Source organism: Natator depressus, chromosome 11, assembly GCF_965152275.1.
Source record: "Natator depressus isolate rNatDep1 chromosome 11, rNatDep2.hap1, whole genome shotgun sequence".
Classification (NCBI taxonomy): Eukaryota; Metazoa; Chordata; order Testudines; family Cheloniidae; genus Natator; species Natator depressus.
Genome location: NC_134244.1, coordinates 77131891 through 77148634, shown reverse-complemented (window position 1 = coordinate 77148634; position 16744 = coordinate 77131891). Strand labels below are relative to the sequence as shown.

General features: G+C 44.4%; 1 protein-coding gene across 1 annotated transcript in view; it reads left to right on the top strand.

Moving 5' to 3' along the window:
* The window catches only part of PCBP3 (poly(rC) binding protein 3), a 107911-nt gene extending 92789 nt beyond the window's left edge, over window positions 1-15122 (top strand). Inside the window, exons 13-14 of the mRNA XM_074968225.1 lie at window positions 11559-11728; window positions 14942-15122. Coding sequence (XP_074824326.1) covers window positions 11559-11728; window positions 14942-14978 — 207 coding nt within the window. The 3' untranslated portion in view covers window positions 14979-15122. The remainder of the gene's footprint in view (window positions 1-11558; window positions 11729-14941) is intronic.
* Window positions 15123-16744: the final 1622 nt, after the last annotated feature.

Here is a 16744-nt window from a genome sequence, read left to right as displayed (position 1 = left end):
GGATGAAAGAGGCAGAGTACAGGGCACTTCACTGATCCTGGATTGCCACACTGGTTTCCCCAGGACCACTGCAGGCAGCATATTTTAAAGCAGCCCTGAGGCTGCTCTACATGCCATCCAGGGGCACTTTGGTCTCCAGGCAGCCCAAGGTCAGGGAAACCGAAAATTCTCAAAACCTTCTGCACCTTGGCAAGCTTCAGCTGCGAGTAGGAAGGAAGGTAGCATAGATGACATAGCTAGTCACAGGACACTTTCCAAACCTACTCTTATTCCTCTGGTTCATAGGCGCTGACTTCCCTGTTTTCCCCTTGGTGCTTGACCCCAGCACTGCTCCCGGCCCCGCCCTCACGGTATCCCTTCCATGCAGCCCCGCCTTTTCCCACCCTGACCCGCCCCCATTCCAACCCCTTCCCCAAAGTCCCCTCCTCAACTCCGCCCCCTCCCTGCCCCTATTCCAACTCCTTCCCCAATCCCCGCCCCAGCCCCGCCTCTTCCCCGCCTCCTCCCCTGAGCATGCCATGTTCCCGCTCCTCCCCCTCCCTCCCAGCATGCTGCCAAACAGCTCTTTGGCGGCGGCTGGGGGGAAGTGCTGGGAGGTATGTGGAGGAGCGGGGACATGGCGCGCTCAGGGGGAGGGGAGGAGGAGGTGGGGCAGGGGATGAGGGGAGCTTGGCTGCCATTGGGTGCAGAGCACCCACTAATTTTTCCCCATGGGTGCTCCAGCCCTGGAGCATCCACGGAGTTGGCGCCTATGCTCTGGTTCACCTCTGGAAAAAGGGGCAAAGAGTGATGTGGCAAATTTGCAGATGGTACAAAATTATTCTAGATCGCGAAGTCCAAAGCAGACTGTGAAGAGTTACAAAGGGATCTGACAAAACGGGTGACTGGGTGATAAAATGGCAGATGAAATTCAATGTTGATAAATGCAAAGTCATGCACACTGGAAAACATCCCAACTCTACATGTAAAATGATGGGGTCTAAATTAGCTGTTACCACTCAAGAAAGATCTTGGAGTCATTGTGGATAGTTCTCTGAAAACATCCACTCAGTGTGCAGCGGCATCCAAAAAAGCGAACAGAACGTTAGGTGCCATTAGGAAAGGGATGGATAAGACAGATAATATCATAATGCCACTATGAAAATCCCTGGTGCGCTCACACCTTAAATACTGCGGGCAGTTCTGGTCACCCCATCTCAAAAAGCATGCATCAGAAATGGAAAAGGTACAGAGAAGAGTAACACGATGAGTGAGGGGCAGGGAACGGCTTCCCTATAAGGGGAGATAAACAGTCTGAGTCTTTTTAATCTTAGAAAAGAGACAACTAAGGGGGGATATGGTCAAAGTCTACAAAATCATGAATGGTGGGGAGGAAGTGACTAGGGAAATGTTATCTACCCCTTCATATAACACATACATTAATAGGCAGAGGGATTAACACTAACAAAGGGCAGTACTACTTCACACAACGCACAGTCAGCCTGTGGAACTAGTTGTCAGGCGATGCTGTGAAGGCCAAATAACTGGGTTAAAAAAAGAACTGGATAAGTTCATGGAGGATGAGTCCATTGATGGCTATTAGCCAAGATGGTCAGGGATTCAACCCCGTGCTCTGGGTGTCCCTAAACCTCTAACTGCCAGAAGCTGGGACTGGATGACAGGGGATGGATCACCCAATAATTTCCCTATTTTGTTCGTTCCCTCTGAAGCACCTGGCCCTGATCACTGTCGGAAGACGGGATACTGGGCTAGATGGACCTTTGGTCTGACCCAGTCTGGCTGGTCTTACGTTCTTAGGAAAATCCTCTTGGGGAAATACTTGGTGCTTTCCTGTGCCTTGATTCCCAAAGGTTCAGGTAGTTGCGTCATCTCAGGATTGGAAACATGAATGCAGAGATGGTTAAAGCATTTTTGTGAAGATTGGAGCAACTATTTGCAGAAGGATCTAGTCTCTGATAAATTATAGCTCTCTGTGAAGGTGATGTACAAATGTAAGTGGGGGAATAGTCCCGCTATTGTGGGGAACTTTCCTGGCTTCTGCACGACCCCGGTGAAGTGGGCTAGCGAAAGGATCTGAGTCCTTGCTCCCACTTCCTTTACCCAGTGGCTTCCCTGCCCTTGAGGACTCCCCTTCCACTCTCCTGTCTGGCAGAGTCCTCGTAACCCCAACAAGGCTGGGCCCAGGAGTCCTGGGGGGCTCGACCCCCAACCTTGCTGTGGTCACCTAGGACAGGAGCTAGGGTGTCCTCACTCCGGGGTACTCTCTCTGCACTGGGCACTTCTCTGACCCACTGACCATTACATACAATTTAAAGCAAATGCAAGTTATTTAATCAACAATTTTAAACAATTTTAAAAAGAGTAAGGAAAAATGGGAAAGGTGAAAGGAAACACATCACCCCCTCTGTGGCAGGGAACATCACAAACAGTGTCTCTGGAACGTCAGGGCAATTCACAGTCTGCTCCTTGTAAGTCCCAGGCCCCTTCTCCGGCCCTGGCTGTGCTGCAGGGATGCTGTGGGCTGGACACTTGCTCTGGTGGTGGCCACACACTCTCAGGCTCTAAGTGGTAGGACCCTTCTTCCCAGTATCGCCCCCGCCCTGTCGGGGTTACGATCCAAGCCTGGCCTGCACAGCCTCTTGGCTGAGGCGTCTCCCTGGGCTGGGCCTGCTGCCCAGGGTCCCCCTCGGTCTCTCCAGCTGCTCACCGCACCCAGCTCCGGACGGCTCCAGCCCCAGCTGCACAACTCGGTCTCTGCTGCTCTGCCTCCAGCTCCCTGGGCTGCTTCTTGGCCCCTCTGGCTCTGGTTGCTGCAGCTCTGCTCCCAGGACAGGTCTGTTCTCTCTGGCCTGTGCCTCTGGCTTTGGGGCTGCAGCTCTGCTCCCAGAACAGGGTCTGCTCTCTCTGGATCTTGCCCAGCTCTGCTCCCCAGCTCAGCTTGGGCCCCTGCTTTCTCCTTAGCTCGGACCCGCTCTGTCTGACCCAGGCAATTCCAGTTCACACGGAGGAGGGGACCTCCCTGGCCTCCTGACTCCCTGGTTAGCCTGCCCGCCCTGTCATTCAGGCTGACCTGGAGCATTGGCCTTTCCCCATTGTTCCTGGGGACTGTCAGTCTCAGGGTCCTGATTCCCCATCAACCCTTCCCCCTTTTTAGTACTGGGAGCTAGCAACTAAAACACCCCCACTGAATGTTAGTAAGGGGGCACCAGTCCCCTTACACAAACTACTATATATTACTTCAATGACTTGGGACTTGCAGTCACTAGAAACTAAACTTGTTCTCACACAGCTTTTGTCAGACATTGACAGCATGCTGAATATCTACAGCTGCTTTCTCATCCAGTGTGCTAGAATATCCTTTTTTCTTTACCTCTTGGTGACCAGAATAATTTTGAGCAAGAAAATAGAGAAGTCTGTTTTGAAAGCTTTCAAATCCACTAATTTATCTTCACTTGGAGAAAAAGGGCTCACATGCCCTTCCATATCGTAAGGCAAATAGCCTAACAACTCTTTTTAGCAGAGGTAGAATAGCTTTCCTTGTATTACAGAAGAAATCAGTGCCAGAAGTCAAGGGATGAATGCCCTAGGGTTTGGAAATTCTGTTTGACTAATGATGATTTAATACATGCATTGATGCTCCTTGTCAATTGTGTTAGGCAGGCTGGAGAGAGTCGAGGGAGTGCAAGGGAGTGTAACGGAGTGAAGTATTTTCTTTGATCCTAGAAGGTTAATTTCAGAACTGCTCTGCTTATCAAAATATTATTTTAAAATCAAAACATTTTGGAATCCCCAAATCAGAAGGCTTCCATCTCAATTTGATTCTTTGCAGGCAAAAAACACAGGAAATCTTGAGTTGTGGCAGAACAGAGAGTCCAGAAGCAGTCAACAAACACTCCCCATCACCTCCTGGGTTTTTGCAAAAGCGTTTAATATACCAGACCTGAACGAAAGAAACACCATTGTCCTTGGTGCTTCATGGTTAGCTGATAACTGTTCTAACATGGAAGCAAGCTACACTTTGCAGCCACATATGCAAAAGACCTCTTTCATGCATGCTTCGACTTCACTAGCTTAAAAAATCAGCCCTGGAACTTGGTCTCTGAATTAGGGTTCTTTGTTCCAGTAGCACATGTAGATGAGGTCAATCCTGAATTTCTTCTGGATATGTAGCATCAGTCAGTGGTGAGACAGAAGCTTCAAGGTTCATGACAGATATGTTGGAGGAGCAGAATACCTTTAAAGTATTCCTGAGGGACACCAAAAGCATCACTTGGTGCCCAGCAGATAAATCTCCGTTTCCAGTTTGGGAAGTTTCATCACCAACCGTTCAGAATTACCACAGGAATTGTAGTCATGCATATGGTGAACATCTGGTGAACAAAACCATGCTTATAAAACAGATAATACAATGGCAGTCTAAGCAAACTGGGCAGTGCAAGACACAAGACCTACCTCACAGGGATGTTGTGAGGCTTGGTTCATTAATAAATAACTGTTGTTAATAGTTGCACAATTCATAGATTCCAAGGTCAGAAGGGACTGTTATTATCACCTAATATGACCTCGTGTATAGCACAGATCAGAGACCCTCCCCAATATAATTCCTAGGACAGACCTTTGAGAAAAACAGTCAATCTTGATTTTAAAATGGTCTGTGACAGAAAATCCACCACGACCTTTAGTAAGTTGTTCCAGTGGTCAAAACCCTTGCAGTCAAAACCTTATGCTTTATTTGCAGTCTGAATTTGTCTGGCTTCAGCTTCCAGCCATTGGATCGTGTTAGACCTTTTCTCTGCTAGATTGAAGAGCCCATTACTAAATATTTTCCCCCATGTAGATACTTGTAGACTGTGATCAAGTCACCCCTTAACCTTCTCTTTGTTAAGCTAAATAGATTAAGCTCCTCGAGTTTGTCACTAAAAGGAACATTTCTTAATCCTTTCATCATTCTTGTGGCTCTTCTCTGAATCCTCTCCAATTTATCATCATTCTTCTTGAATTGTGGGCACCAGCACTGGACACAGTATGGCAACAGTAGTCATACCAGTGCCAATACAGAGGTAAAGTATCCGCTCTTCTCCTACTCGAGATTCCCCTGTTTATGCATCCAAGGATTGCATTAGTCCTTTGGGCCACAGCCTCACATTAGAAGCTCATGTTCAGCTGATTATCTACCACGACCCCCATATCCTTTTCAGAGTCTCTGCTTCCCAGGATAGTCTCCCATCCTGTAAGTATGGCCTACATTCTTTGTTCCTAGATGTACACATTTACATTTAGCCATATTAAAACACACAGTGTTTGCTTGCGCCCAGTTTACCAAGCAATCCAGTTCACTCTATCAGTGACCTGTCCTCTTCATTATTTACCCCTCCTCCAGTTTTGGTGTCATCTGCAAACTTTATCAGTGGTGATTCTATGTTTTCTTCCAGTTGCTTGATAAAAAGGTTAAATAGCACAGGGCCAAGAACTGATCTCTGCGGGATCCCGCTGGAAACAGCCTGCTCAATGACTACAGTAACCAGCTTTTAAATCCATTTAATGCATGCCATATTAATTTTATACTAATCAAAATGTCATGTCATACCAAGCCAAATGCCTGACAGAAGTCAAAATATCTTACATTAACACTATTACCTTTATCTACCACACTTGTAATCTCATAAAAAAAGATATGAAGTTAGTCTGACAGGATCTGTTTTCCATAAACCCATGTTGATTTGCATTAATTACAGTCTCCTCCTTTAATTCTTTATTAACCAAGTCCCATATCAGCCACTCTCACAGGATTGATGTCAGGCTGACAGGCCTATAATTACCTGGATCACCCCATTCACCCTTCTTAAATATTGGCACAACATTAGCTTTCTTCCTGTCTCCTGGAACTTGCCTGGTGATCCAAGACTTATTGAAAATCAATATCAACGGTCCAGCAAGCTCCTAAGCCCGCTCTTTTAAAACTCATGGGTGCAAGTTATATGAACCTGCTGATTTTAAAATGTCTAACTTTAGTAGTTCTGTTTAACATCCTCCAGGGATACTAATGGAATGGAAAGAGTGTTATTGCCACCATATAATCAGACTTTATAATCTGTTTTCTGTATAATTTTTCTCCAAATAAGAAACAGATATATTTATTGAACCTCTGCCTTATCTGCATTACTACTGACAATTCTACCATTTCCATCTGGTAATGGACCAATACCATGGTTAGGGTTCTTTTTATTTCTATTTGAAAAACTCTTTCTTATTGGCCTGAACTATGCTGGCCATAGACTTCTCCTTGTGTCCCTTCGCTTCCCTTAGGAGTTGTAGAAAATTGATAATTGCTGATTTATATTCATTACTATCAAGTTCCCCTTTCTTCTATTTGTTATATATTATTTTTTAATTTTTGTATAGCTACCTTCACTTCCCCTCTAAACTAGGTCTTTTTTTTTAACCCAGCACAGTCTTCCTCCTCAGTTGTGGGATTGGGCCTTTTTGGGGCATTTAGTAAGATGTTCTCCAGCAATGTCTGGAGATTAGCAGAATCATAGATTTTTTTTTAAGGCCAAAGAGGACTGTCAGGATCATCTAGTCCAAGCTCCTGTGTAACACAGGCCAGAGAAAGTCACCCTGTGATTCCTGCACCAGACCCAGTGCTCTGTTGGTTACTCTAGTATTATGTACTATGGGGCCACAGAAGAGGAAGGAGACATAGCATAGGTTACCAGTGAGGATTCCCTTTCCTCATCATCCTCCCTCAGCAGCCATTCTCCTCCGCCTACTGAGAAGTCAGCAATACGAGGAAATCTGCACTGTCATAGAAGCAGTATTCTTACACTAAATCTAATTGCAAAGTGGAGCAAATCATTGTAAGATCTGTTAATGTGTCTTCAATGTGACAAAAGAAGAATAAACATCCAGATAAGAAACCGTCACCAGTTATACAGACTGTGACAGAGGGAGCACAGCTGCCATTTGAATGACATGCAGAATTTCAAGGCAAATTTCTTGAAAGTGAACTTAAATTTGCATGCCTCAATAGAATGTGCGCACACAAATGAGACTGACATACATCGAATCAAGTAGTTAGACCACTAATTGATTTGTACACACAAGTCCTGTTGGCTCTTGCAAATACTATAATTTGCACACACAAATGACAGGGAGTCAAGGGTGAAAGTAACATAAAAAGCTTACCGGTACAGGGGCCCGGCCTCAGGTGGAAGGGGCGGGGTCTAGGGCGGAAGGGGCAGGGCTGGGGGGGTCAGCCTCCCTTAGCCGTGTGCTTAAGTCCTGTTGAAATCAATGAAGCTAGGTCAGTTTACACTAGCTGAGGATCTAGCCCCATATTTCTTGAGAATTGTATCGGAGAGTCTATTGGGTTGCTCAGTGTCATAGCCTGGTTCTGATCCCCATACAGTTAGAGAGAGAGGAAATTGGGGAAGGAGTAGGAGTAACAAAGGGGTAGGAGTAATTATTGAGAACTACTGAAAATGTGTCAGCTCACCTCCTGATGGGACACTTGTCCTAAGGATCCACCTGAGGAGAGGAAGGGACTCCAGTGGTAAGTGACCTACCTGTTTTCTTCTAATTATACGACTCTGCTGAGCGGTTTCAGGTTGGCTGGGTCTGGAGGGAAGCTGTGAGTGGATACAATTCAGGAGCTCCGTTCAGTTCTAACTTCAGGTCCTAACTGGAATGAGGGGGGAGAACTTTGTTCCATCATTAGTTGATCAAGACTCATTTTACCAAGCCGGTGTACACACGATTGACATCTTCAGCACGATTGTCAGTGTTGGTCCTGAAGAGGCTCAGGGGTTGAATGTGCTTTGAGCAGATACTCCTGGACTGAGAAATGATGACATTTACAACAGCAGCATACGGAGGAACGATCACTCCCCGGAGAGGCATTGTATATCTCCACCCACCCAGTAACAGGGGACTTCTCTTACCTCTGAACTTACTGGACTCTACATCTGAGGCAATTGACTCTGAATTTGACTCCAAATTTCCAACAGGAAAAAATGTGGGTGGTGTTAGTGAGAAATGTATTAGTCCCATTCAGCTGGAAATGAGCCAGACCCTGCCCTATCAGGTGACCATGAGGGGGATATTTGCATTTTTCTTCAAATACTGCAAATTCCAAGCTGCATGATAACACATCACAGCTTTGTGTTCATAACTTTGTGGCTGACCTGGTAATTGCATGCAGCACTGGATTCTTTATACAGGCTCTAGTCTGCCAGAGTGGGGTTATATTGTAAGGGAAATCCTTTCATTCTGTGGAAAGCCGTGCAACCTCTACCTCAACTGCTGATCTCCCTTCCTGCAGGCGCAGTGAACCACCTCCAGGCTAGAATTAACTTTGCTGTCAATGAATCATTCAGAGTTCAGGTGGAGCTGAGACTTGGGCTGTCTGTTAATCACAGTTAACTCATGTGATTAACTGCAAAAAATTAATCTCACCATTAAACCATAGAATACCAACTGAAATTTATTAAATATTTTTAGATTTTTTCTACATTTTCAAATATATTGATTTCAATTCCAACACAGAATACAAAGTGTATAGCGCTCACTTTATATTATTATTTGCACTGTAAAAATTATAAACAAAAGAAATAGCATTTTTCAATTCACCTCATACAAGTACTGTAGTGGGATCTCTTTAACATGAAAGTGCAACTTACAAATGTAGAATTGGTTTTGGTTATATAACTGCACTCAAAAATGAAACAATGTAAAACTTTAGAGCCTACAAGTCCACTCAGTCCTACTTCTTGTTCAGCCAATCACTCAGATAAACAAGTTTGTTTACATTTACAGACGACAATGCTGCCTGTTTCTTATTTACGTCACCTGAAAGTGAGAACAGGCATTTTCATGGCCCTTTTTTAGCCAGCATTGCAAGGTATTTACGAGCCAGGTATGCTAAACATTTGTATGCCCCTTCATGCTTTGACCACCATTCCAGAGGACATGCTTCCATGCTGATGATGCTCATTAAAAAAAAAATTCATTAATTAAATTTGTGACTGAACTCCTTGGGGGAGAATTGTATGTCTCCTGCTCCGTTTTACCTGCAGTCTGCCAGATATTTCATGTTATAGCGGTTTGGGATGTTCGTTTCAAGAACTTTTACTGCAGATTTGACAAAACGCCAGGAAGGTACCAATGTGAGATTGCTAAAAATAGCTACAGCATTCGACCCAAGGTTTAAGAATCTGAAGTGCTGTCCAAAATCTGAGAGGGACGAGGTGTGGAGCATGCTGTCAGAAGTCTTAAAAGAGCAACACTCCGATGCGGAAACTACAGATCCTGAGCCACCAAAAAAGAAAATCAACCTTTCTGCTGGTGGCATCTGACTCAGATTATGAAAATGAACATGCGTCTATATGCACTGCTTTCTATCACTATCAAGCAGAACCCGTCAACAGCATGGACACATCTTCTGGAATGGTGGTTGATGCATGAATCTTTAGCACATCTGGCACGTAAATATCTTGCAACACCGGCTACAACAGTGCCATGCAAATGCCGGTTCTCACTTTCAGGTGACATTGTAAACAAGAAACGGGCAGCATTATCTCCTGCAAATTGTAATCAACCTTGTTTGTCTGAGCGATTGACTGAACAAGAAGTAGGACTGAGTGGACTTGTAAGCTCTAAAGTTTTACACTGTTTTATTTTTGAATGCAGAGGTTTTTTGTACATAATTCTACATTTCTAAGTTCAATTTTCATGCTAAAGAGATTGCACTACAGTACTTGTATTAGGTGAATTGAAAAATACAATTTATTTTCTTTTTTACAGTGCAAATATTTGTAATAAAAATAAATATAAAGTGAACACTGTACACTTTGTATTCTGTGTTGTAATTGAAATCAATATATTTGAAAATGTAGAAAACATCCAAAAATATTTAAATAAATGGTATTCTATTATTGTTTAAAAGTGTGATTAGTCGCAATTAATTTTTTTAATCGCTTGAGAGCTCTAATGGATTTACACCGTGTCGTCCTGTGAAATCTGAGGTAGGCTATGGCAGTCACTTTACCAGGTGTGAACAATGCCCAATTAGCTCAATGATGCATTAGCTCTGAAGCCCAATGAGGCCATTAACTGTTTCTGCTAAAATGTTCAACCCTTGAAACAATGAAATTCAGGTACTGTAGGACTGTGAGCAGAGCTTAAGTAAAGTGTCACCATTTGGAGTTTCTTAATCTTGCCCTCTGTCTGTTTCTCATGTCATTCACTGTGTCTGAGGGAATGCCATTGAAGAAAGGCAGAAAGACTGAATATTTAATGTGGACAGGTCACTGCAAATCTCCTTAGCATACCTCACCACCACTTCTCAGGCCCAAAGTTAGCTAGCTCTCTTTGACTGCTTCGAACACAGTGGGGAAGCTCTGGAGATAGACACGCTTTCCTTACTTCCATGTACCTTAAAGTAGCCACTCTGGCAGTGTTTTGATTTTCTTTAAAAATACCCAGGCAACATTCAGAAATCCTCCTCTCACTTTCCTGGTTCCCAGTTTCCCCCTCACTTTCTTTATCTATTCTTTCCTCTTACTGTTGATAAATTTATCCGTTAGGGGCCTATGCAAAGGAAGTTTGTGATCTCACTGCCGTCATAAGTAGACTGGCATTCCTTCTGTAAACACCTAACCCTTGAGGGCGGGCAGACGTTATCAAGTGCATGGGAATGGAGACCTGACCGACTCTCTCAGCCCGATAGCTGACCTTTCCAGAAAAGGGCTGAGGAAATGTCTGTAATGCATCTTCTCTGGGAATAGAGAACGTTAGTCTCTAGTGCTGTCAACCTGCTACCTTCCACTAGCACAAAAATAAATACCGCCACCTTCTCTCTGATGCTCACCTTTGTGAGCTCAGGCCACTTCAAACCTGGTTAGATGGAGACCTCTAGGATCTGCTTAGCAAGGGATTGATTCAATGTGGAGAGGCACACTGACCCAGGAGGGTGTCAGGGACAGAACAGACCCGTTCATGCTGATTCGAAGTGTAGCTGCTGTTATTAAAAGAAAGTGAAGGAGAAGGCAGAAGCAGATGATGTCTTTGGTGATTTGGCAGAAGTTCAGTAACCCCCCATTTTAAACTCCGTAACTCTCCCACACATTAAAATCACAATGCAGATAGATAGCCTTTCACCTCTGGTACGTTCCAACCAGCTGAGGACACAACTGAAAATGAGTTTGGTGACCTAGTGCTATGTCTGTATCTTAGCCCTCAGCACTAGCTGGCATAATCTCTGTACAATTAGCAGTCTCTGCTCAAGAGAACCAAAAGACTGAAATAGCACCAGGCTACTGCAGGTCAGGATGAACTTACAAGGGCAGAGCTTTGGGCAGGAAATTGCTCGTATTACCTATGGCTTAAACCAGTGCTTTCAGTCTCCTGCCTTCATGAGCATTAAAGTCACTCACATCCTTTCGCAGAAATGATGAGTTGTCTGACAACCCCTGTGAGCTTCACCGTGTGATCATGCTTGCATCCTGCAAGTTACTGTCTGAGGATCTGCTTTAAGAAATTCCCTCCATACTTTTTTCTAGCTAATAGGCTGCATAATCGGACGCCAAGGGACCAAAATCAATGAAATTCGACAGATGTCTGGAGCGCAGATCAAAATCGCCAATGCCACAGAAGGCTCATCGGAACGTCAAATTACCATCACAGGAACCCCAGCTAACATCAGCCTTGCCCAGTACCTCATCAACGCCAGGTGAGATGTGCTAATCAAGGCCACGTTCATCCACCGCAGTCTCATGACCGCCCTGTAAAGAGAGAGGCCAGCTGAATAAGTCATACAAAACTCAGACAGTAACATATACTCCAAGCATTACTTTCATGGGAGTGATTTCATTAGGTTCCAGGGCACTGCATGAAGTGAACACACCGGTGATTTTATTGGTTGTTGATGTTCAAAGTGAGTGGGAATATTATATCATCGATGTGGGCCTTTCTCCCAGGAAAGCCTTCCTAATGACAACTCAGCCATTTCCTCAGGGTTAGAAGTCAGGCCACAACTTACGTGTTGCTCGAGTTACGGGTCTGTTAACGTCTCTGTGGTTGTACCTTGTTGGCAGGAGTTTATAATTAGGCTATAATATTATGTTCCCTCAGAAGCAGGGTGAGTTCTCAGCCGGGGTGTGGGAATTTGCTTGTTTTGGGGGAGAGGGCAAAATTTGAAAACAGTTCATTTAGCCACTTTGTCCACGTGGCAAAAATATAAAGAACAGCAAATGCTGAATGTGAAGTCCCAGGTGCCTCTGTTATGTGTTTCCAAGACTCAGAAATGTCTTCCTCCTTCAAACTAATTAGACCAATAAATAACAAAATGGAACAGCCTGTTTATTTTCTTTTAATGATAGCACACCTGCGATACATTTGAAACAGAAGATTTCATGAAGGTAATTAGTAGCTGAACTTATGGTGAATGTTCACCATCAACATTGGCCCAAACTGGAGTCATAACAGTGTCTGTGGTTCACTGGGGCAAGGATGCACTGAGCAAAGCCTAGTCGTGCAAACATGAAAGTGCAAGTTTGGACTACTGAGTAAAACACGCTTTTTAAGAGGGCTGTAATTGGGTGTGGTTGGCTGAGGTTATCCCAGAGTGCGAGCTGTAACTGAGTCTCGAGGAGGAAAAGGGGTGGAGGTTGGATTTAGTCAAACTTTTTGTGTCTGAGCACAAATGCACAGGTGGTGAGATGGGGAGGGTGGACCAGACCTCAGAGGAAATGTGATAGTTTTCTATTTAGGAGCCCCTTGAACAATGCATCACATTAACATTAGAAAGAGACCAGTTGCAGAAGGGGTTCATACAGATAGATTGACTATTAAATCTTTCCACACAGGGCAGAGTCTGCATCATGCCAGCCAATCATGAGAGGTCACTGGGATTTTAGCATTTAACCATCACATTTATTACCTTCTGATAGTGTTTCTCCAACTGCCCCATCACACTGTCAGGATGAAACTGCACTAAGAATGCCCCCGAGGAGTGCTCTTCTCCTAGTCACTTCATGACTTTGGAGCTCATTCAGGAGAGGGACTGATCGCACTGGCTAGATCAAGTATCGTGCAAGCAGGGTCGGTGTGAGCGTTCTTGCCATAATGGAGGCTGTGCTAACTAACCGCAATTCTGACCTGTCCCAACCTCTGCCCTTCTGTCCTAAACGTCTTCTTCCCACTCTGATGTGCTTCAGCACCTGCATTCTGACCTGTAGCCCCTCTGTGGGTCAAGCCCTGGGTCTCCCTTGAGCAGAGACTAGCACATGGCCTAAAGTCTCGTGTGAAATGTCTGTCCTTCCCTAGCTGCAAAGCCACATTTGAAAACCATGTCTGAGCTGCTGGCATAGAACTTTCTTTTAACTTTAAGTGCCTCTTTAAACAAACTCTCCTTTCTTTGCAGGTGGGGCTGTTATTAATAATAACTATTAGGCAATCTGAATTCCAGCTGTGAATAGCACAGAGGAAGAGATGGAGTTGGGATGTAGCAAAATTGTTAATAAATCATTTTCTCCCAACTTTTTAAAATCTATGGCAACATGAAAAGACCAAAAGGAACTTTAATATATAAACCCCTTTGTTATGATGCAGTTAGGGTTGCTACGAACACACTACACCTGACACAAACTCACAAAAGCAAGAAAATGAAAAGTTAAGCCACCTAACAGATCTGTACTTCACAGGCCACATCCACAACCTTAATTCTGCCCCCTCCTTTTGCCCTTCTACACACACTCTTTACCAGATTATTTCCCCCCCAACACTAGTAGTTGTGGCTGGAGGTTTTGGGGCATAGTAGTTGTTTGCGTTGTGAGAGGAAGTTTGGCAAAGGGTCATGTGCAAAAGGGGGTGCTGGAAGGCTAGCATCCTGTGGGCAGAGTTAAGGTTGTGGGGTCTGTGGTGTACAAGATGTGATAGTGGCAAGGTATGCACCTTGAAGGAAGAGTAGAGGGTATGTACTGTTAGGTGACTTAACTTTTCATCTCCATGTTGTTGTGGGCTTATGTCAAGTGTGCTGTGTGGGTGGCAACTTTCACTGCTTCACCATGGAGACTGTGTGTTCATTTCCAAGGATTGTAATGCTTCATTGGGGTGGAGGTGTGGGGGGTGACAGTACAAGTGCAGCTGCTGAAGGAAGATATTTTATCTGTCAGCATCTGTGCATGAGTTCTCGTGCACTGTGGGATAAACACTGATAATTCCAGACAGGAAGTGATTTTTGTGTGCCCAGCCAATCAATCAGGCCTGGGTAAGCTCAAAGTCCCTCCTCACCAGCTAATCAGGCTTGCATGTGCCCAGGCTCATGTATATCAGGCTTGTATGCACAGTGCCATTAACTCCAATTCATTATGTGAATTATGTCTAAAAATCACCCGAGGCCAACCTTGCTCTTTTTTTTTTTTTAGAATTTTTTTTGGAAAAAACCCTCTCCCCATTGGACGAGATCTCTGGGGTCACCTTTCTACTGAGCTTTGTGTAGATTGACCATCTTTTTAAAGAGATGTCAGTCCACAATGAAACCAGGGGTGCTGAGGAAAGCAGCCATCTGGAGTCCCAGTTCAGAGACTTCCCATTAAAAGTTTATGGAAAGAGACCAAAGAGGCTCCCTCGACATTTCAACGGGCATAAAACTAACCTTGTGGGAAATTTCACTGATTGGCCACCTGCTCTTAGAGACCGGCAGACATTATTCCCTCCAGTTCAGACCCATTTTAAAATGCAATCTTGACTATGGTGTCACTTCCAGGCTGATAAATGAACACTTTAGCTGGCAGGTTGCACTGGCGGAAAGGGAAAAGTGAATAGGAGACAGCGGAAAAGAGGACTTGTGAGTATGCCACAAAATCTTCGTTTTCTTTTCTAATCCTGCTGTTTGTTTTTATCTCTTCCCTTTCCCCTTTCTCTTTACCTTTGTCTATTCTAGGCTGACGTCTGAGGTCACTGGAATGGGGGCACTCTAATTTCTACCCGTCACCCTTCATTCTGCATCACCTGACCCTCTCAAGCCAATGACACTCCACCCGGCTTGAACAATCTGTATTTTTACTCCCTTCCCTTTACCTCCATAGATACTTTTTTCTTTACTAACACACACACACACACACACACACACACACACACACAGTTTCTTTATATAGTCCATACTGTGCTCCTGATATTGCTCCTGAACGCTTTTTTTATGGTCCCAGGCCTGTCCATGGTTTCAAAGTACAGTGTTAATTATTTTAACTACCTTTTGGGGGGTTTCCACTGGTGAGACTTCAGAAGAAGGCTTGGTCTCTGGTGTCAGCTTAGCTTAGCTATTTTAATGTTTTATTTTGACATTTTAACAGCACTTACTGTAGCGTATGATTTATGATGCCAGCTAGAGCTGTGCTTGCTTTGAAATATTCTGCTCACAATTATCCCATTGAAAGGTCCATTTTTCATTTTGCTTGTCCTGGCTCACCTTTTAAACCTGGAATTCATGTCCGGAGAATGTGGCATGGTTTACCCCGTGTCACTTTGGAAGCAGGATGTGCAGGAGCCAATGAATACACCTCTGAGTCCCTGTTGGTTCCCACACACAGTATATTCTTTCCAACATGGCAGGGTCCAAACAAGCCATTTTTATTACTAAAGAAAGAAGAAAAACAGTCAGTCTTATTTTTTAACTAGGAAGTACTTGGGACTGGGGTGGGTGGGGGATTTAGGGATCTGGAATCCAAAGCCACAGGGACCTCTCCAAGTATTCTTAAGACAGTAGCCCATAGTGAATTTTGGACTTAGCTCAGGAAGCTCAAATCTCTGTGAGCCTGCTGTGTTTGCCATTGTTTGTATTCAATAAATATCTGTGCAGCTCTGCTACCAACGAGCTCTGACTTCTGACTCTGGTTTTCTCCCGGGGTTCTCCGAATGAGCTTCTAGGCTGAGCCTGGGCTTTTCCTCCCCTTCCACTCTTTCCATTTTGTCTCAATAATCTGGGCTCATCCACAAAACCTTCCGATCTGTTTTTTTTAAAGGTTCCCATTGATTGATGCATTGCTTGAGAGGTTTTGAATTCCCCAATGTTTTTTATAAAAGGAAGGTATTCCTGTTGCAAAATGATTCCATTTCCCCCTCAAATTAATTGACCCCTTGTGATATGAAAAAAAACCCCATACATTTCCAGCCCACTTGTCTGGACAAATCTGTCATGGGTGGGTCCTGTGCTCTCACCTATTGTTCTTCAAACCCAGCCCTGCTTTCTGCTTCCACAAGTTTGTCTTTGTATCGCTATCCTATTTCCCATGTGGGGAAAATGATATATTTTCCATAAATAACAACTTTATACTGTATAGAATGTATAGCACATGTTTAATGTATTACACGTGTGTAAAATACCATGATAAGAACTAGCTACAGTATCTGTGCAATACGTTAGCATTGTAACACATGGGAAATGTTATTTTTCCATATGAGCTCCATGATCTCCTGCTCTTCCCCACTCTCTGTGTCTCTCACAAACACACACCTATAAACACACATGTGCCAGGTCTCCTTTATTCTGCCTCAGGAGCCGTGCTCCTGGGCTAGCGCCCACTGGTCAACCAGTCTGCTTGGAATGCTCCTGGGTGTGGTCAGCATTGCTCCGGATGGCACAAATGTGTCCGCTGGCTCTGTCCATGGTTTTCCTGCAGTGCTGCACATGGCACCCACTGCAAGTTGATAACGCTCAGCTGGGGAGGAATGAACATGGAGGTATTTC